Below are 22,573 nucleotides of genomic sequence, written 5' to 3' on the forward strand. Positions count from 1 at the left end.
ACGTGAAGTCAGAGCAATACTGTTCTTGTAACCTTCCTAATGCTCACATCAGGCAGACCAAGCCAAGTTAGTGTCGTGCACAGCTTCTTGCCTTCAACAGGTACAGGAGATCACATGCCTCACCTCCCCCCTTTCACTGGGAAATGTATCTCCTGTTGTGTAACCTACTGCAGTAGCCACCACTCCTAGTGTAGGGCTTGAGAAGCTGACCTTCAGTATGTATCATACCTGGAATGAGATGTTCTGCTGAAGGCCTGGGCTCCACCCAGATATGGCAGCTGGGCTGTGGTCACCCCTCCATCCCCACTCCCCATTTCACAGCAAAAGGACCTGGTAATTGCACTCAAACTCTGCAGCGAGGTTGCTCTGGATTCAGTGAATAAGAGACTATGTGCCCAGAAGCACTGGTATTTTTTTGACAGAAGAGCAACATCTACCTTACTAAGGGCTTTGCTAGCGCTGCTGTATCACTGTAGCGGACATTAAATGTAGGAAGTTTTATGACCTCAGATTATTTTGTCTACTACAATCGTTAAAATGAAAAAAAGCAAACTTCAGAACCTCGCTTGTTTAGTACTAATGGAATTTTTCATTTATGACCATTAGAAAGCGTTGCTGACTTTAAAAATACAGTCCCAAGTGTTTGCCTAGCTGTGCTCAGAGCTGCACAAAAAGGAAGGAAACAGGATTCTGGCATCAGAACATGCCCTATGCGAGAGCACTCGGCGCTTCAGCATTCAGCTGGCCCTTGAGCCCCCAGGCAGAGTGAAATAAAAATCAAGCCCTCACAAACAGCAAGGATGAATTCTTATAGCAGTAATTTGCTCTCTAGAAGTCAGGTTAGGAAAGAACCAACTGCAAACACCACAATGACAGCACTTCACCTCCAGCCAGAAGTTCAAACCAGCATCCAAAGACAGGTGCAAGACTAAACCAAGAATGTGCTTCCACTGCATTGTCTGGCAGGAGCTGTCTTTAGACCAGTAAGTGCCCAGAACAGGCAGCTGCTTCACACCTGAATGGACAGAAGGCTGCACAAGTGAGCATTGTGCAGTGAGGTTCTCGTCCGTCGCTTGTTTCACCGAGCCAGATCTACTATTTCAGAGCCAAGGTACAATCAGTGTTTTTCAGCAGCCAAATTATCACACCGAGAACCCTCGCTCAGCATCCACCTAACCCAACGAGAACCAAAAGCTTATGTTTTCAACCTGCCTCTCTCTCTGTGAGCAGCGCAGCGCTGCCTGGGTTGTCCCCCAGGCTCTCGCATGATGCATTGCTGTGACAGGCAGGGCCATGGCTCCGTCTGCTCTGGGCTTCTACGCAACAGAGGGATTCTGGGTTTCAGTCTTTCCCTCAGCCTTTTGTTCCAGGAATGCTTTCTGAAGAAAGACCTTGCCCAGCTAGTGAGCACAGCCTAGAGTTAAGCACAGCTGAAATTAAGTTGTACCTGATCCTTGACAGCCTTTCCTTGACAGCTCCTGGTTTATCATGCTACCCTCTGCAGTTCCTTAAGTATTCCACAGCTTTTCTAGAGCCAGTCCTCTGCTGTTTTAGCATCTCAGCTTTAGGGTGTGCTGCAGACAAAGATAAAGTGAAGAAAGACAGGGTCCAAGGTAGATATTTTGGTAAGGTACAGGCCACTCGAGGACAGAGATTGAGGCACTTTTGGGAAGGGGATAAACAACACACGTGAAAGCAATTTTCTCTGCCCTTTCGTAAGTATAGACCTACTGCCTTTCCTCTGCCAGCTGCCAGAGATCCACTAAAAAGAAGCCATGTTATACAGTTTGGGATAATTAGACCCTGCAGTTTAAGATTGCTTTAATATACTCGAAGATAGGGAAAAAGAAAACCCCTTCCATTTTCTGATTCACACCTAGAACAGAGCAAGCAGCCCAGCACCCAAGTCTGTAAGAATGCTGTCATCTAGGCTTCCCTACCCTTTGGTGACATCCACAGGGCCTGTCCCAGCTCCACTGCAGGACTCCAAATCCAGTGGCATTCAAGTCCCTAACAGACCTGTTCAGCTAAGGGAGTGTTCCCCGAGGAAAGAGATGCACATAGTAAATTTTCTACACATGGTCAGTGGGGTGGGGGAGAAGAGGGCAGAGATTCTTGCTGACTTGCCAGATCTGTAAGACCCTAAAATGAGAAGTACATAAAGAAGGGACTAAGCAGCCAGAACAGGCAGCGCAGCTGATGCTCCATTAAATGTAGCAACACGATGGATACTCAAGGCTTTCGCCCCACCATGAAAACATTTAACAAAGCTGAGTAGTCTGTTCTCCTTGCAACTGCTGCCGCCTTCTCACTGCTGCACGTGGAAGACACCTTTTAGTTAATGCCACACTGGGCTCCCAGCATAGATTTCTTCTTGTCTGTCCTGCACCCATCTCCCACGCTGGGACTGAAACAGCACCTGACCTTCCTCCTCTCCAATTTGCACACTAAGTTATCCAGAGCATCCTCTGCTGCTCAGTACAGGCAGGTACTTCTGCGTAACCTGCTGTGTGGCTACCAACAGGAGATGTCCCAAATGTAGGTGCATCATCTTCTGGAAGAAGAGGACATAGGTTGGGTTAAAAGCAGTCCTTCTCCCACAAAGACCATACCTGGAGAGGAAACTGGAGCAGTCGGCAAAACAGCAGGAGGGCAGACCTACTCCGGCTTACCAAGCAGTTCAGCAGCCCTTGCCTCATAGGAACAACGAGGTACCCTCACAGGTTGTGTCACTTGATAAACACCAATGGAACACATGAAATGAAGCAAAAAACTGTAAACGTCCGTGCACATCCATGACGACAGGAGTGTAAAGACACCTCTCCAGGCAAGGAAAGCTCGCGTGACAAGCCAGAAGAAGGAACTGCCACGGTGGGAAGGCAGACACCGGAGGGTCCATGGCATGAGGAGGTCCCAGTGACCAGTTCTGGGCACATGGCAGAGCGATCAGTACCAGCAGGACATCAGGAAATGGCAAAAAGAGTCAATTCCATTTTGCGACATAATAAAGGGTTTCTTTTTCTGTTAAGGCCAACCTGTTATCTTTTGTACATGGAGAAAGAGCAATCAGTGATCAACAGTGAAGTCCAGAGCTCCTGAGTTCGGTCCACAGCAACAATACATACGTGACAATCCTTCCTCTCAATATTCAACTTCACACACACAGTTCAAAACCTGATATGTTTTCTAGAAAATCCACTTTCAAGAAAGCTTAAACAAAACAAAACAAAATCCCTCAATCTGCCAGGTTCTTCCTAACTTCCCAAAATCCTGGGATATGGGTGGGATAGAATAGCAAGAATATCCTAAACCAGAGAACGTGCTAAAATCTCTTCATTTTCAGAACTTAATTAATTCACTTAAGAAACAGGCTCTTTAGGAGATGTACTCAAGATAAGGTTATTTAGAAAGCAAAGTACCTTGTCTTTGTGCTTCACGAAGAGTAAGCTTCCCATAAGCTTCCATTTTGATGTTTACATGATCCTGAGTTCCCTTTCACCTGCCTTCACCTGGTCTCAGCCACAGCGCCAGCACGAACCCTCAGAGATGCATCAGTGGTTTTGCCTGGAAAGCCTGAGGTCTTGCCCAGGCAGCTGCCGTGTGGACAAGGACTGACACAGGAACACACTTGGAAAGAGGAACACTCAGTTGGATCCAACGTAACTAACACGTATGGCAACACATAAAAGGTTTCTCTTCACACACATCTGAAGTGGTGTGACTGTAGAAAAGGGATTGACGTTTTGCTGAAGGAACCTCCTCATCATTTGTGAGCCTGGAAGTTTAGCAAATCACAGAGTCGCAAAAGAAACCGCACGAACAACACTCCAGGTCAGGTCAGGAGCAGGCAGACAGAGGAGATGTTTAATGCTGTTTTGGTCAGAATCCATCGCTTTATGTATCTGGGATTCTGTCACAGCCAAGACCAAGTTAGAACTAAATACATTCTGTGCTTAACCTGGAAGAGGTGATACAGCCTGCAGCAGATCGACCATTGGACTTGATGATCTTAGAGGTCTTTTCCAGCCTTATGATTCTATGGGATACAGGACAGCTGAGCGTTTAACCTTGGAAGGGCAAGGGAGACTCCAGCCTCCCTTTCACATAGTTTTGTAATATCTTTGCTGAATACACCCTGGTATCAAAGACCTCATGAGAACAGCACCATGTCCAGTGTGAATTTTGCACCTCTGGTACCTCAAGGGCAGCAGCAAAGGGGGCCAGGCAGGAGCGGAGCAAATGGATTCTCAAACCAGCAAATAGCAGTGTCCCAGCCTCCCACCCTCCTGGGCAGCGGAAAGCACCGTCCTGCACCTCTTCCCCCAGGAACCCCAGGATGCTCAGAGACAATACAGCTACCGAGAGGCATCATCTTTAGAGGATGGGGCTCCGGTAAATGTTAGGGGCCAAAACCGGTGTGAGCAAAGAGGTAAGAATAAGCACTGTCCACTGGCGCTTAGGAGGAACCTGCAAGGTTACGAGGAGCAGTGCTGTACCTGAGAGGAAGCCGAGACAAAAGGGAGACCAACCTCTCGCTACAGGACTTGGGTTGGCTACTGTTTGTCAGGGAGGGCTCGAGGGCGCGAGGGAATTGACAAGACAGCACAGCTGCAAGAGCGGTCAGTCTGAGAAGCCAAAAACTCCAGGGGTTGGCAGCAGCTGGCTTTCCGCTTTCCCCTTCCCCTGGGGATTCTCTGTTCCAGTTCCTAGAGTACAAGCACCCCTTTCTTCAGCACCTGCACTTAACTTCTTAAATTTGTAGAATTTATCTTTTTTTTTTTTTTTTTTTTTTAAAAATACCCCTGTACTTTAATCACGAAAAACCAGTCCCCGCCCCAATTCTACTAAAAACATGATTGTCCGTAGCTGGAGGCTTACTGAACGACCTCACCCCATCACCATTAAGTTACTCAAATGTCCAATTGAAACAACAGGCAGCTCAACCTTTAGGTAACACAACTAAAAAAACTGGATCGTGCTCTCTTCTCTCTCCCCCCCTCCCCTCCTCCTCAAGAGAGCTCCGTTACTTTTTTCGAAGCGCCAGCGCTACTCCGACTGCTACAGCCAAGATAGCTACCGCAGCAGCCCCACCATACAGCAATATAGATTTCCCTTCTGGCAATAAGATAGGCTTCTCCTCTGCAGTGGAGGATTTCTCCTCTATTTCTTCCAAATGGCCCTCTTTCCCCACATTTTTTTCCCGTGGAAGCAGTATTTTCTCGGGTTCTGGTGCAGCCTTTTCTTCTGATGGGGCTACCTTTGGGACAGGTTTACTTAGTACAGGGATTTCAGGTTCAACAAGCTCTTCAGCCACTTTTCCCTTTTCCTCCTGTTTTGTACGCAGAAGTGCAGAGGGATGTGCTTTTTCAACAGCAGCAATTTCAGCTTGAGGTTTTACTTCTTGTAAAGAAGCAGAGGTTTCTGGAAACGCTGCCTGCATGGTCTCCGCAGCAACGGCTGACACCACTGCTTCCTCAATCCCCTCCGGTATCTCTTCCTTTTCCACGTGAACAATATCTGAGTTGGAAGAATTGTTCTCGCTCCTCTCTTCAGCCCCCCCATTGCTGTCCAGGCTTTTGACTTCTTCAGGATCCATGGCCACTTGCTGCCAGGACTCAGGTCCCAGGGACACTGGCAGGCTCTCGGTGTGCCAGCTCTGACTTGCTGAAAGGGAGACGGGCAGGCTCTCTGACTGCCAAGACGTTGTCACCGTGGGGGATTCCGGGGGGCTCACCTGTCCCGAGTTGTCGCTGGTCAGGATGTAGATGTCGTTACTGTCCTCTGCGATGAGCCCGGGGTACTCTTCCTCTTCGGATTCCAAAGTAAAGACAGTCCCCTACAAACAAAAAGGAGGACATAACACGTAAGCAATGGCTCCAGCATTACCTCCCCTGTCCAGGAAGGAATACGACACCTGGAAACTTAGCAGGGCTGGAAGAAAGATGAGAAGGGCTCTGCTGGAGCAGCAGCTGTCTGACCTACATTTTAGAAGAGATTACAAAACCCAGCTGGTCCAGCTGGCATTTCCAGAGAATGGAACCACTTATAAGCGCTTTACTGGGAGCTCCTCCTTTTCCTGATGTTACTGCATCACCAAAACACACTGGGTGGGCATTATTAACCAGAGAACAAGTACCAAGGTCTGAAAACCAAACTGAAACCAAACAGAAAAAGAAACCAAGCCAACAAGTACATAAGCCCAGCTGACCCCCACTCCCTCTGCCAGTTTGTGCAAGTGCTCTGTAGTACCTGTCCATTTTCACCTAACGGTGTTTCTCCTAATACGCTTCTCTTATTACTAATGGTGTTTCTCTTATTAGGCTTTCAGTGCTCTCTGAAGCCTGTATTTCTACTTTGTAACAACAGCCTGCAGTCCACAGTAACTCCAGTAATTTACCAACAAATACAGCTACTCTTAAATGAGTGTGCTTCCCAAGACTGGCGTCATAACTTGGCTAAAACAAACAACTGAGCATAGATATCCAAAGATGCAGCCAGGGTTGGGTTGGTTTTATTTAGCTAGGAAAAATCTGTAGACATCCTAAAAAATTGACAGTGGGCTCCAGTTAGAGAAACTGCAAGTGTCAAATACTCCCCGATTCCTTCCTTGCAGAGGGAATGGCACTGCTGGTCCGAGGCATGCACAGGCTGCTGAGGACGAAACACAGAAGAGATCTGCTTCAAAGGGAAAACTACAAGAGGGAAAATAACTAAGCACAGAAGAAAAAACTAAGATGGGTTTGATACCAAGAATGTAAAAACAAGAGGTAAGGGCAGAGAGGAACCCTGAAGCCTGCTAGAGAAAAGAAGTCTGAGAAATCATTAGCAAAGACTCAGCTACTCCCTTGCTCCTAATAAAAATGATTTGAATGTTTCATCAAGTACTGCAGTGCGGGAAGCTCTTTCCCTGCAAGTTCCTTATTCAATTATCAAGCTTTCCTGTTCAGTTCCACCATAATAGAAAGAAAAACATTTGCAAATCCATTCATTCTTGTTGTCCCTGCTCCCTTCTGCACACAATCATCCTCCAAGCAGTTGTCCCTGTCTTTTTAAACCCTTTGCAACACCTGTGAATTTGGCATTTGGCTCTGCTCCAGTCTCCTATTATGGCTTCCTATTCCAAGACTCTCCCTGGTTGTTCCACAACTTTTTATGGCTTCATGTGGTGGTCTGTGTCAGGAACTGTTATTAACTGAAGTTAATAACAAACACATTATTTTGTGGAGTTGTTTTTAATCCTGTCCAGTGTCCAGCTTGGCCCACTGAGATGTTCGAGTGTGACTGTGGGTCGAGTAGGGCCAGCAGCTGCACCTGCTCTCTCTTGATGGCAAAAGAGACGAATCAATACCAGTGCCCTGCTCAGAGAGCAGAAGGAAAACGCATTTCAGCTCTGCTAACTCCAAATTACCACTTAGTTCCTAATATGCAAGGAGTTCGGGGCCCACAATTTGACCATTTCTAACTTTCAGTAGGGATACCTGCAGAGCTCATAGCTCTGGGCTAGCAGCAACGTGCTTTGTTCTCTGGGAAGCACGAGATGCACAGAACCTCCGTAGAGCCACCAGGCACATCGCAATTCCTCACTTCCCTAGCAGGTAGAAAGGCATCCACACACACAAAAACCAACGTAAGAAGAAGGCACAGGAGAGACAGCACGAATGCTGCTGGCAGTAGTTGCAGTGAGAGCAAATGAAGCAGGAGCGAACCCCTGGCAAAAGCGCTGAACTGGGAATTAAGAGATCTGTGCAACTTAGGGGCAGTAATGCTTTCATCTTTCACAGCAGAAACTCTTCCTGTATCAATAAACTTTGTGAAAAGGGATCAGTGGAGCCTGAGAGGAGTATGGGAGTGAGGCTTCTCTGCCCACACCCCAAAAACACGTGGCCGTTTTGCAAGGCTTGATGGCCACGTTCCTGGAGGCTTCTCTACAGCAGCAACGGCTGTAGAACAGGACAGTGCTGGGAATGTCAAGATTTCATAATGTGTTTTGGCACGGGTAGGATCTAAATCTCATCTTCTCAACCCGCAGAGTTATGGAAGATATTTGTGCACAAATAAAGGAATCTCACAGAATACTTCAAAAGGAACTTTACTTCATAAAGTATGTACTCCTGCCCAGGGAGGTGTTGAGTCGCCTTCCCTGGAGGTGTTTAAAAGAAGGGTAGCTGAAGTGCTTAGAGATATGGTTTAGTAGTGGACAAGTACGGTTGGGCTTGGTGATCTCAATGTTTTTTTCCAACCTAGCAATTCTACAAATGCCTTTAAATTCCGTGGATACAGGAAGCATCACTTGGCTCAATAACGTGTTCAGAAACTCTAAAGAGAAACGGTAGACAGAATTCCTTGGGGGAAGGCTAACAGCGATCAAGCCATCGCTAAGTGCCTCAGGATCTCCATGAAGTCTTGATTCAGAAGGAAATAAAAATTAATAAGGCATTACATTTGTGAAAATGTTCAGACACCACACACACCCCACAAATCCAAAGCAAGTTCTGCTCTGTGAGCAGTGACTAGAATTCAAGACTCCAGTACCCTCGGGACAGTCATCTTTCACTAGAATAACAAAATCTTTCAAATGCATCAGGACGTTAAACCAAAACGGAGCAACAACCTCCTACAATCTAGGAGGAAGCAACCAGCACTGCAAAGGCAATGGAAAAGAAGAGCCAAGAAGCCTAAGGTGAAGCAGAGGTTACCGGATCCAAAGAGAGCAAATACTGAGCAGTGTGGGCCAGGGCTGCTGCACAGCATGCAAGGACTGGACTTCACACCCAGCGCTGACCCACCCTGTTTCAGCTGACTCCAGGGAGCAGCACAACAGGGAGCCAGTAACTGTGGTTACCCTCCACCACCCTGTAATGAGGACAGTGAGGCAGCCCATACACCCTGAGACTGTATGTTTGTTCTTTTGACCATTGGGATTTTCTCTGGATGTTGATTACGGGAATGTTCTCACTGTAATACAAGCCACCAACAGACTTCCTATGATTATAGCAAATGTTTTATTTCGACAGCCAATACAGATGCAGAAAAATGGCAATTAAACAGCAAAATAACTAGGGCTGAAACCTGCAATCTCATGAACCTCCACACTACCCTCCCTCCTCTCTGCTCAGCTCTACCCTTCCACACCAAAATCAATCTATTTTCCATCCACAGCACATCACAACAAACCAGACCACACCTGTGATCTGACCTGGGCGAAAGGAACGGGGACACACAACCAAGAGCAGGTCCTCTCTTAACACACCCCTAGAAGTGCACCCGTGCTGCTGGGATTGGTTCAATATGAGGCATATAAAAAAAAAATATTCCAAACCCACACTATGCTTCTACAAGCTGGCAAGCTCTGGTGATCACAGCTAACTTCTTTTCAGTAATAAACTAAGAAAAGCGCCAACTAGGGCTGTATTCAGATGGCCTAAATTCCCCTGAAGCCGTACAGTACAGTGCTGAAAGCCAAGTGGCTTTGAGCTGTGACTCAGCAGCCCATGGCACAGAGGAGGGAGCCACTGGCAGTGAATGGGGACAAACGGGTAGAAATTTAAACCATCCTGATACTCCTCAATACATATTCCTCCAGCCTCTGCTTCTGGTGCATTCCTGATCCACCACTCTTAACTTTCACCTTTCCTCTCCTAAGGAAAATCAAAGCTGTTCTTTAGAGGGAACTCACAGATGATTTGACCATGATAAAAATGAACAACAAATACAGAAAAAGCACCACCAGAGCGGCTACGGAGACTGGTAGCCGCCCAGGCTCAGCAAAATACCTCAACCTGGTATTTTACATCAGGGCGATGTAAAGCTGGATCCTCAGCAGGCTAACAAACAGATGGGGAGGGACCACAGACATACAAGGACCGGGCACTACTTATTCTGGTTACTTCCATGTATCAGGGCATTTTTTAAAGTCCATGGGCTTTGCTGAGCACTTTGACCTGAGATACGCTTCTCTCAAGCTACAGGCAAGATCTCAGCGTATGCTGTGGGTAAAATGCAACATAAACTACTTTGGAGGTGGTAAGGAAAGGAAAGGATAGTAACATGGGAAATGGTCTACGATAACTGTGGCCAACTTTTTACCTCCACAACTCTCCATGGGGACAACACTACGTGGGCAGTGGGGACTGCTGGTTTCTACATTCCTGATTGCCAAAGGCTGAGAACGATGCTGGGGTGGTGGGACACTGTGTCGATAAGTCCCCCCAAAAAAACCCCATCACTCCTTCCCAAAAAAGACAACAAAACCCCAACCAAGCACTCAAGACTCTCTGTGCAGAGTTGTCCCCACAGAGAGTCGGCTGTGTAGAGGTGTCCCATGGAGAGCTGTCCTGCAGAGAGCTGGCCAGAGTTGTCCCTGTCCCCAGGAAACATGGGCAATCCTCAACATCTCAAATATTTCATTAATACGTGTACCAACACTACACATCCATCCTGCCTTCAGCAGAAGGGAGGGCCTAAGAGGCTGAAGCATGTTATTGTTCCTTTTCTCACGCTGTACAGACTGGCTGACCTCAAAAGAGTTACCAGTTGCTGGCTCCCAATAAATCAGAGTCTTACAAAGCTTGGCTGATTCCTTTCTGTCTTAACAGACAATTTAACTTCCGTGTCAGTGCCTCAAGGACACAACTCACCAAGCTTGAAGAGACAGATCACCAGAGGTTGGGAAACCTGCGGGGAAGCTAAAACACCAAGCGTCAACAGGTCGTTTCACTACTTTCTCATTATAAAAGCTTATCAAGTTTTAATTGAAAAGTCAGACAGTAATAGGCATTATTTAGGATACACGACTAATATCCCTTGAGCTGAGTTAAGAGTTAATTCAGAAAGTCAAGAGGATAAAGCTAGGATTTTGTGCTGATTCGGGTGAGGTTTGCATTTTTATTGGGTTTTTTTTCTTCTTTTAAAGCAGATATAATAAAAACTGAATGACATTCAGAACAATTCCCTTGATTCATCTACAGATGTGCAGATGTGACCCAGAAGCAAAGCTCCCACAGACAGATTAATTCAGGACAAGATGGACCATGTGGAAGGATTTTTAATAAACTCAGGCTTTATATAAGCCCTACAGTTTAGATTTAACTGTGAATAAGGAATGTATGTAAGCATTTCTTTATCTGCATTTTTATTGTAAACATAGTCTATTGGTCCAGACCAGAAAAATCAGAGTTGTTCTTTTTAAAATTTCATATGGGAGACTTGCAAGTGACGTGCTCTTCCTCATCCAGCATATACTTACAGAACCACGACACGGATGTCTAGAGAAACAACACTGAGTGCCTCACCGCAGCACCTTGCCACTCCTAATCCCAGTGACTGCCACTTGAGGAAAGGGGCAGCACAAGTTATGATGAGAAGGAGAACTGGATGGTTCCCTTCTTGGCTAGAACACAGGAACAACCACAAAGCCATAGATAAAATGCAAAGAATAAATTTGTTTCCGTTACCTCCTGAACTATGGGATCTCCAAAGCAGCAGCCGAGCAGAGGAAACAGCAGCAGGAACGCAGGCACCACAGAGCTCAGTCCTTGCTAAAGAGTGCGAGGGCAAACCTGCTAGATTCATCTGTGTATCAAGGAGTCACACAGGTGTAATTTTCCACTGTGCTTTGATCTTTCCCACAGCAAGGCAGGAATCTCAAGGATGTTCGCTAGGGTGCCTCCGAGTTTATCACAGGCCTATGTTATCTAAACACAGAGGTTCTCCTTGTCAAGCACACAAGACTAAGCAATGATTAGCATGATGTATGTGTTTTTCTGCACCCCAGCTGCAAGTCACTTGAGCGTGTTTACAATCCTCCTCACTAATCTTCTATTATATTCCCACAGCCAGCCTTGAGAAGATCAGCTTAGTTCTATCAAGGTGGCATTTGCAGACCTCAAAAAGGAGCTTCAGAAGTCAATCGCTGTCTTCAACCTATGCGATCTGACTTGTTGAAATTTTCCACCAGACTTCTACGACTGCCAGAAAGCACTTTTAATAAACATGCTAGACTAGCCCTCAGGACAGGCTAGAACCGTTACACCACAGGGTAAGCTGCTCTACACAGCTGTAAACTGGTACCAAAACACTGAAACAAATATGTGAAAGCTCCTCCAATAAGTAAAACACATCAGTTTGGATTCTGCTGCATTGGTATCTGAACTTTGCTGAAAATCACTCTCACAGTGGATTCAGAACACTACCAACCGTTAGCATGTAGTAGAAAATTGCTACCTTAAAAGCAATTGCCAAGTTTCAGCTATGATTTAAAGACAGCAAACAAAAAAAGGTTGCCCCTCATGATGACCATACTATTTTTTACAGTTTTCCAATAGGTCTGTTATTCATTGTATACAAACAAGCACATTAACTACTGTAGTGATTTTTGCTAAACAGTAAAAAGTTTTAACTCTCATAGGAAAAAAAAAAAAAGTCCTTATTTACTAGAATAATAATTCATCCTGATTTATGCAAAGCTGCTTCTGGTGGAAAGAGATATTTGCATCTAAATTCTGAATGTCTCAAAGACAGAAGTAACTTTTTTCCTACAAAACTGGTAGGAATAGTAGTACACACTGCATCTGTAATGGAGGTGTTATTAGATAATGAATGGAAAGAGACTGACATTAAGGTGTCCAACAGAGCATTTACTGCATCTTGGAGAAGACTTTGAAAGCCCTGCCCTGTAAGCTCCAAAGACCAGATCCATGCAAAATGCCTGTGTCTCATTGCTGTGGATGCTGTGTGTGTTCCTCCAGAGTTTGGTTTAAAGTGTTCTGAAAAGCTTGACTAGTCTCCTCTGCTCAGTTAGAGAAATATGAACAGGCAGGTTACAGTTAAGTCCGTTCACAAAGGGAATGATGTGGATAGACTACTTGCACAGTGTTCATCTCCAAAGACACTAAAAAGCCCCCTGAAAAGCTATAGAGCCCCATGAGCCACCCACACCCCCTAGATATTGACTTCGTCCAGCAGAAGCAAAAATTCTGTACGCAGGCCAGAGAGGAGTGCCACCACGCAGGAAAATATATCTAAATTCCCTGAACTTTCCAGGGATCCCCACCCCCGAAACTAAATAAACCCACATAAAATCCTCAAGGAAAAGAGCACCTTGAGGTACAGGAGGGGATGCTGGCAGAATGCAAGCGTTCCAGGAGAGCAATCTTTACCATGGATAAGAAATTCAGAACACTCAATACAGCTAGCAAGTGTTTCAGGTGACAGTACTGGCTCTATCATATAACTCATTACAAAGAGAAATGAGGTTCAGTCACTACTTTCCTTCCACCAAAAGCATCACAGCAACAATATGAATCCTGGGAACCCATCAAATGTATTTGTGCTTAAAATCCAGCATCTGAAAAGCAAAAGGCAAGGAGTGATGAACTGGTCTGTGTGCAGGGATCCCAAGAGGTCTCCCTCTGGGGAAACGAACAGATTTCCCGCAGTAACAAATTTTCCCAGAGCTGGAAATACACTTATCGTTTGGTTTCTAGCTGTAACAGAGGAGTGTGTGCCAGTGAAGTCCTGTCTAGGCCAAGGGCTGTGAAGGCAAAGGCTGTGCCCACAGACGGCTTCTGGGGTCAAGACAGCTTCGCTCCCACCCACACCAACCAGGCTGCAGTTCCATCTGCTCTGTGCTTCCATCCGCAGCCCTGTTGTGCCCTGCCTCTTTAGATCCTCGCTGGAGTCAGACCTGGCAGTGCTACCCTACTAATCCTTCAGAGCAATGATTACAAAAGGGGTGGCTGACAACACCCAGACCTAGAACAGTTCATTAACAAAAAATAAAAGTAACAAAAAGCCCTCAGGCATTCATTGTAGTGTTCATCGGTGCAAAACGATCAAGATAGGTGGAGCCAAGAAAAACAGAGCAGAGTCCACAAATAGGACAGTGCTTTTTATTATGGGGGGAAAAAAAGGAAAAAAGGAAAAGAAGGTCATGTGAACCAAAACAGAGCGATATTGCAGCCACTGCTCTCATCCCCTTCAAGCAATGCTCTGGCTTGAACAGCCTGCAGAAACGATCCTACTCCTTCCCTTGTGCTCCCAACATCATCTCTACTGCCTGCAGAGAGTCAGGACCAAAGCAACACCCTTTAAAGTTTCAGTCTTAGCAGTTTAAATGGAAGTAACTTCAGTTATTTAGAGACCACATCTTCAGACAGACTGTTCTGAAGTTGTTGCAAGGAGAAAAAGAATTGAAATCTAGTTGCTCCTTGACCATTTGAAGTTCCTTCACCTTTAGCCCCAAAATAAAAACATTTATTACTGTACCGAAGAAGCTACATAGGATGTTTCACTGTCATGGTATGTGATACAAGAGTAAAGTATAACCATTCTGAAAAGAAAACTCCTTTCTATGATCTCTCCAATTAGATTTCTTTCTTGCACTGCTGCCATACTAAACTTATCTCCCGTCCAGTGGAGCACGTCTCTCTATTTCTGCATTGTCATTCTCAAGGCAGACACCTGGACTGCTGCAGGAGATTTTAATCTCCAGTAGCACAAACTGACTGCCTTGCTTCCCCAGAATGACAAGCATCTCTTTGCTCTTTTCTCCTCCAGATTGTTAACAGATTCTAGTACACAGATTATTCAAACACCAGCAGCAAAGGAAATGTCAAAACCAGCAGAAAAGCCCCAGACAAAACACTGGAAACATAGAACCGATCTTCTAAGGCTGAGATAAGAAAATGTAAACACTATGCACAAGAAAATTTACTTTTACTCTCTTCAATACAGGCAAATAACGAGTTAAATTCAAATACAGATCATGAGATAAGAACTCTGGGAAGACAGAGACAATTTCAGCTACAGGCTGAAATACAAAAAACCAAATACAAATACCAGCCTCTAACTGAGAGAAAAAAAAGGGTTATTAACTGACTACGGATAAACACTGATTGCATGCACTTAGATCACCTCTTTCAAAGAAGAGAAAAGCAGGTGGGCTTGTAACATTAATGTGAACCTGAGAAAAAAAGGAAAACTAGGCAGCTTCCAACTAATCTTATACTTTTCCTTTCCAACAGCTATTCCAGATTATTGCAAGACCGATGAAATCTAGACACAGAAAAGAGGATCTGAAGAACTTGAAAAGAAATAAATTCTTTGGGAAGAGGGGTGGGAAAGGAAGAGGAAAAACATCCTTACCAACTGACTGGTCTTACTGTCCACTTTTCCAGGAGATCAAGACTTGCTTCTGATGCAGCAGCATTCAACCCCGGAGAAGTCACAGAGCAAAAAGGGAGGGGAACTATGAGGAGAGGAGGGAGGGGAGAGGAGGAGAAGGGAGGGATCAGGAGGACAGGGGAGGAGACAGCATGTACACTTCACGTTTGTTTGCCAAGTCCTAACACTGCCTTCAGGAAAGAGGACAATGAAGCTACTGCTAAATTAGTCTGGGGATTGGTTTGCAATGGCTCAAACTAATAAGCAAATGAGATCTTAGCATGACCATTTGGGTTCAAACCAGAGAGTCAAGGGGAAGAAATGTGTCCCCCTACATGTGGCTATTTAGAAAACTTGAAAGGCCAAGTGTGCTTTTTGCTCCGAAAGAGAGATCATAGCAAAACTTAAGGTCAAACGGGGTGCATGGAAGGGCTGCAGCCAAACTCATCACTGCAATTAGTAAAAGAGGGAGACTGTCCAGAATAAAGCAATATTTCTTTGTTTTCCTACAGTCCTCCAAACTCAACTTGCATCTACCTGCAAATCTAAGAGACTGGAAACCAAATAGAGTAGTCATTTCATCTCTTCACTCATATTAATGTTGGCAGCTGCATTCAAACACAATATGCAGCGCACTGCAGACAACCCTGCTCAGGTTTTCTTCCTGAAGCAGTAAAACAGACCCAAGGGGAAAAGCATACCAAACAGCCAGAATCACAGGATCAAAATGCTGTGTGTATTTTAACACAAAAATAGGCCAGTCATTTTCCCGCCACTCACCCACCCATCACACCCCAGGCTGACACTATCAGGAAAAGTGAACTGAATTACTATTTTAGTGCCAGAAGGGAGAACAGAAAAGGAACACTCATTGTTTCAGCACATCATCTCACCACCATATCTCTGCAGACTGGGATGAAAAATCCAAAATTCTTACCTCAGAGGCTCTACCTCCAGTGATCCAAATTTCCCATTCCTCACAAGCCACACCAGTTACTTGAAATCTACTGCCCAGCTATCTGATTTCTCAACTTTTATTCCCTTGAGTTAGCAATTTTGCTTCTAGTTAACTGTTGTCCGTCATCCTTAGTCAGATGCTTTCTGGGATTTAAAAGCCTCCTGAGGCCACAAAACAACTTGAAGTCTCGCTTGCAGGCAGAACCTCAGGAGCTCTTCCAGCCACATCTTGGCTGCACAGCATGATGCAGCAAGCAGTCCCCACATGACACAGCTCTCTACTGTTCTGACTCCACAGATCTGCAGTGGGGCAGAGGAAGGGCTCAGCTGACCCCTTACCTTCAGCTGGCTATTTCCCTCCTGGTAAAGGTAGGCTTCAATCCAAAAACTGATCTCAAACGGTGTGGTGCCGAGTGAAGAGACAGCTCCAGAGATGCTACAGACGCATCTGCCCCTGAAAACCTGACTCCTATGAAGCTCTCCTCTGCTCCTGAGCCACAAAGAAACCAGACAGGCTATTCTGGCATCTCCTCAGTTTTAAGTACGCTCTTAGGAGCTGTAGGAAAGACTTATCTTCACACCGTTCCTGACTTAACACAAAAATTGAACCTCTTGCTGTCACAGCAACACAATTCACTGGAGACTCCCAGGTTTATACATTTCCCTTATAGCTCCAGGATAAGCATTACTGACAGCACATAGAGCTCCTCTGGCAGATGCTTATCTTGAAAAAATGCAAACCACTTGCGTGACAGCTAAGAGCCAGCCAGGCAGCTCTCTCCCAGCCCTTCTCAGAAGCGCGCACACACTCTCCCCTCCTCACCCATGCCCTGATCCCAGAACACCATCACACAAAATTGGAAGAAACCAAGAAGCATGTCACTCAGTGGAAACATGCACTTTCATTACTGGGGAAAAAAATAATAAAAGACAATAAAACCATATATTGCTTTCCTAGCACCAAGTAAAGCCCAGTGGGTCCCCAACCCCAGAGCAACTCACAAAAGGTTAGTGCTGCTACAATAATTCGTCTGGAAAGGGTTTTCATCGCCTTGTCTCTTTCCTCGCCTCTTCTGCTGTTTCAAAAATAGCTCTGGCTTGTTTGCTGTACCGCTTCTGTCAGTCTGATTTTATGCCTGACTGGATGCATACAGGCAAGTTCGTAGCCCATTAAACACCGACTACCCAGCTCTGTACATACATGCACAGTCACACAAACACAAAGCACCGCACCCTCCCTTAGAGGCCATGTGGAAAGTTGCTTGTTTTCAGAGGTTTTGCGCTGTATTAGGTATGTTTTGAGCAGACTCAAATAGGGTGTAGATAACAGACTGTAGCCTTTTCAGAGGTAAAACAAAAAAAAGCAGAAAAGCAAAATAGTGCTAATGTCCGCCTGTCTTAAAGCTGCAAGTAAGGACCTTATCTGTGATGCAAACACTTTGAAATGCATTTATCAAATGACCTAAGGTCATTTCGCTGCACGCTGTTAGTGCTTCTGTCTATTAAAGACAAACAATCCCTCCCAAAGGCTTTCAAAACCATTATACACGATTGTCGGGAAAGGATATAGAAAGGTGCAGATGTGCAGAAATTCTGGAACAAACTGCTCCTGAAGAAAAATTCAGGTAAAGTCCTGAAATAAGAGAAGTTATCTGAATGAGATTTTTCCTACTAGCACTTTTTAGTCACCGAGTTTTCCTGAACAGCTTTTCTTTTTAGAATAAATCAACTTGCTGGAGCCATTTCACTAATCCAAGATTAATTCCATTCAAACGTGGCATCTTTCCCAAACCCAGTCATCTAAAGCTCAGCCTCCTTTCACACAGTTCTAGCTTCAAGACCCAGCTCATTGGCTGTGAGCTGCCTCTGTAATGTATTTTTAAATGAAACTTTCTCAGCATGCCATGACTCAGGAATTTTGGTTACCACGAATTGAAGATTTCCACAAGGAAATGCAGCACAAAGAAGTCTTGATTGCTCATTCTCTATAGCTATAAGATATAGCTATAAAATCCAATATACATTAGCTATTTTATCACTTTATATAAAAATAAATTAGTACCTACTGACACTGCTGTACGAAGTGTTCCCCAATAACTTATCTGCTAAAAAATCCCCTGAAATTTAAGAAGGGGAAAAAAAAAACATATAACATTTCCAAGTAGTCATCTGAGTATGAAGATAACAAGAAACAAAAAGCCTCTACGGCACAGCCTCTTTTGTTATGGGTGTTTCCTTCTAAATGTAGTTCTGAATGTATTTTAACAGGAAAGAACATATAAACCAAAACTCACTGTACATCAACATGTATCAGCATCTTAACACACAGTATGTGTCCCAGTACGACAACTACTTATTATTTGATATCTGAAGACCTTTTCAATTTCAACGGTGAGTCAAACAACAGGACATGCAAAGCAGTGGAACAGGCTGCCTGTGGAAATGGTGGAGTTGAATCACATGGGTCTTTAATGTCAGCAACAGAAATGAATGGGTAAAAGTCAGTTCTGCCTTGAGGCAAAAAGGTGAAATAGATGACTGCCCGAGATCCCTTTCCAGCTATGTGGCCTTGACCCTCCTGCTTTTTTTGCTTTTTCTGGGCATTCCTTTGCTCCTAGCAATCCCTCTCAGCTTTCACTCCTAGTAAAACTAGCATCACACTTTGAAATAAGCTTTGAAGAAAGTATGAAAATTAAACATTATATCCTCACCCATCCTCCTTGTTGAATGATATAGTCTGCTGAATAGTCTTCTAGATACGTCACCCCGAAGTTCACAAGTGCGCTCAGTGGTTCCTGGCCCCGTCTGGTTAACTCCATCAGAAATTGCTGTAGCAGAACCAGGGGTACCAAGACCTTCAAAAAAAAAAACAACCAAAAATGTGAATAAACACAGAAAGCATTATCACCGCTGCTGTGTAGGTAAACCAGAAGAATTAATGTGATCCACAGAAAAGGTCTGAATCTACAAGTCCAAAGATATCAGAGACTACACACTTCATTGTACATGATACAATTCGGTAACTAGGAAGGACTCAATCTGATAAGCAAAACACCACAGCCTAACTTGAGAGTTTCACAGAACAGGACTGCAGTGCTTCCCTAAGCCCCATTTTCTTCCAACATAAGACTGAGGTAAAGAAGCAGAACAGGTCCAGAACTTGCTACCCAGAAGGGGAAAGATGCGACATTACAAATAGCTCAAAGGGATATGTATCCAAATTGTATTTAAATAGCAAACTCACACACATTCCTCAACACATCCACAGTCTCTTTAGAAGTTTAGACTTGGCTTTCAGACAGGACAGAAACAAACAACTCATCCCAGCAGCCTATCATTACAGATATGTTCAAAATGGCAAACACAAACCTTTCCCCACATTAAACTCTCCTTCCTGTGCCAAATTTAATACTACAGAACTCCCTCTCTCATTTCCTACTTCCTTTCATTTTTTTCCAACCTTCTGTCTTTAACTGAATGTTCAGCCTTTAATATGAATTGCTCTGGAAGATGTAGCACTCTGTGACCCCACCTCCTTCATATTATAGAGTTCTAGACGCTTCCTTCTGAAATCTTACTTTTTTCATCTAAACAACAGGCAGTTGAACTTTTAAACTCTTAAATTTATTCTCCTAGAGCACACGAATGGCCCTCTAGGAAAAGTTTATATGCAGCACTTTGCCAAGTTCATGAAACCAGTATGAAATGAAGTCATTAGCATCTGAAAAAGTGCTATTACAATACAAGAGAAAACTATTTCTAAGTTTTACTGCCCCTAGTTTGTGACAACTGCATTGCCCATCTATTCACGGTGCAAATAACATTGTTTCCCAGCTGCATAAGGTAAGGGAAGGCTGAGGGGAGACCTTACCACTCTCTACAGATCCCTGAAAGGAGGTTGTAACAAGGTGGGTGGTGGTCTCTTCTCCCAAGTGACAAATGATCGGAGGAAGGAAACAGCCTCAAGCTGTGCCAGGAAAACTGGTTTAAACTAGGTATTAAGAATGATTACTTCAGTGAAGGGGTTGTCAAGCACTGGAATAAGCCTCCCAGGGAAGTGGTTGAGTCACCATGCCTGAAGGTGTTCAAAAGAGGTGAAGATGTTGTGCCTACAGACATGGTTTATCGGGATGGCTTGGCAGTGTTAGGGTACGGTTGGACTTGATGACCTTAAAAGTTATCTTTTCCAACCCAAACAATTCTGCGATTCTGTAAATGCAAGCTAGTACTACCGCTCAGACTGAACTCCAAATGCCTCCTTCCTTTCCCAGTCTCCTCCTCCTTCAGCCCAACTTTGTCCTCTGTAAATATCCTTCATTATTATTGCCAGAAATCACACCTTAGGATGCAAAGCTGGAGGAAGATGAATAGGAAAAGTAGGTTGGGTTTGAGACGTACTAAATTCATGGTGGAGTCATGCTGAGACGGATGACTGAAAACAGATGGGGTCTTAAAAATACCTGTAATCTGATAAATTTAACATGTTCCAGATGATCAACAACTCTGAGTCCAATACTATGACAGACAGGTTATAGTACTGTTCTTCTGGAACAAACAGGTAACGCTGTAGTCACTTAACAAAGAATCAGATGGTGCTGGAATTTAAACCCTTGAGGTTTTTTGAGTTTCTTCTAATTTTCTTAACTCAGAGGTTAAGAGCTGCAAACTTACAGGGCACAAACATAAGGAGCAGGTCAGAGTGAGGCAAGTGACAGAAGAAACTTCAAACTTTTGGGACCAAAAACATGCTGTCAAGCCCAGGCATCTTTCAGAGGCTTTGGGCACACTCACATAACTCCACAACAGCAAGAACACCGAGATCTCAAAACATTTGACATTTAAGTTGAAGGCAGGAGAAACAAATGCAAAAAGAAGGCTGCTTAGGAAATGAAGGGAGCTCAAATGCTGGCATACTGAACAGGATTTTTGCCTTCTTTCTTTGCCAACTTAAATAGCTAAACCATCTATTCCTCCCTAACCTAGCAGGCCCTAGGAGCACGGGACCAAATCGAAACTTTAATATCCAGTCCCATACAGTCCAATACACACAACCTGGTTTTTCTTTCCAATAAAATGATTGACCCTTCTGCCTTTGAGACCAGTAGGAACAGGTTTGCATGCTACTATCCCTAAACTAATGAAAAAAATCACCTACTTCCATAAAGGTTAACAACAGCTTCCTGTACTTAAAGAGTAGCAACTGGAATGGTGATGAGATTTAACTATATCAAAGTAAAAATACAGCCTTAGCAATTCCAAGCAACTGCAATTCCTTCCACCCGTACACCTGGGAACAAATGCTAGGGGCTATTTGTATTTTGACTGAAGAAAAACACACACAATATCAAGCACAGCATGCCAGAAAATAGTTGGCAGGAGAAAACTTGTATGAAATCATTTAAAAAAACCCAACCTTACTATAAAAGATTTCCAATTGCATAAATGAAAGATTTCTGTCTTTTATACTATTGCAATCCCTTAGTACAACAGCACAAATTTAAATGTATGTACAAAATATTATAAAGTTCAGAGACTTTAAAGAAGCTACATCCAAAGTTAACTGCCATTTCTGTCTACCTTTTGACTATTTCAACACAAAGTTAATTTAGCTCTTTACAAGATAATTTCTTACATTTTGTTTTATTATTCTTTGGCTCCATTAATCAGTAAAAATGAGGCATTAAGATGACTGCTAACCTGAACTGACCTGTTAAGCTGATTCTCAATATTTGTTAGGCTTTTATCTGATGCACAATATAGTGGGGTTATGTATTTTGGAGTACGTATATAATATTCAACTTTAAGCAAAATGCGTAAGAACTCAACAGTGGAGTATTTATAATTTTTATTGCATTTATTTTGTTACAGAAATATAATTTGCCTGAAGTTTGAGATGATTTTAGTTTGGTTTTGTTCTAATGAGAGCCTTATTTCAAATACAAGGTGAAGACAACTCCTTATCTTTACAGAATCCAACATCATGCCTATTATTTTCACATCACAATTTCTGAGAAATACATGAAATAATTTCTTTTTCTCATTTTTTTTGCTGAGAACCAATACTTCTAATGCCTGTGGGTAAAATCTGCTTCAGTGGGATGTTAATGGAAGGACTGATGTTCCTATGTATTAGTTTATCTTGCAGTATTTCCTCACTCAGATCAATATTTATGTTTTAGTGACTGAAAACGTCCCTCTACATCCCATGTGCTAGTCAGTTAACCAAATACCTTCAGCCGTTCAAACATACCACTGCACTCTGGGAAAGATCCACATTTTTAAGTGGAAAAATTAACAGCTGTATTTACAAGTGTCTCCTTTCTGCTTGTGCCTGTATAATGAAAAGGTTCTTTGCAAACTGGTATGACTAAAAATGACACCTTCCCGATCATAAACCAGACAGATCAATCCTTTGTCCTCATTCAACCTCCAACCAGCGAGGTAATCCAATACC

The 22,573-nt window shown here is 43.9% G+C and overlaps 1 protein-coding gene across 3 annotated transcripts in view; it reads right to left on the reverse strand.

Moving 5' to 3' along the window:
• Positions 1-2,482: 2,482 nt before the first annotated feature.
• The window catches only part of BCL2L13 (BCL2 like 13), a 43,751-nt gene continuing 23,660 nt past the window's right edge, over positions 2,483-22,573 (reverse strand). For all 3 annotated transcript variants that reach the window (XM_054056010.1, XM_054056023.1, XM_054056015.1), the window contains exons 6-7: positions 18,831-18,974; positions 2,483-5,836 (exon numbers count right to left, since the gene is read on the reverse strand). In XM_054056010.1, coding sequence (XP_053911985.1) covers positions 5,024-5,836; positions 18,831-18,974 — 957 coding nt within the window. In that variant the 3' untranslated portion in view covers positions 2,483-5,023. The remainder of the gene's footprint in view (positions 5,837-18,830; positions 18,975-22,573) is intronic.

This window comes from Cuculus canorus, chromosome 1 (genome assembly GCF_017976375.1).
Source record: "Cuculus canorus isolate bCucCan1 chromosome 1, bCucCan1.pri, whole genome shotgun sequence".
Lineage (NCBI taxonomy): Eukaryota > Metazoa > Chordata > Aves > Cuculiformes > Cuculidae > Cuculus > Cuculus canorus.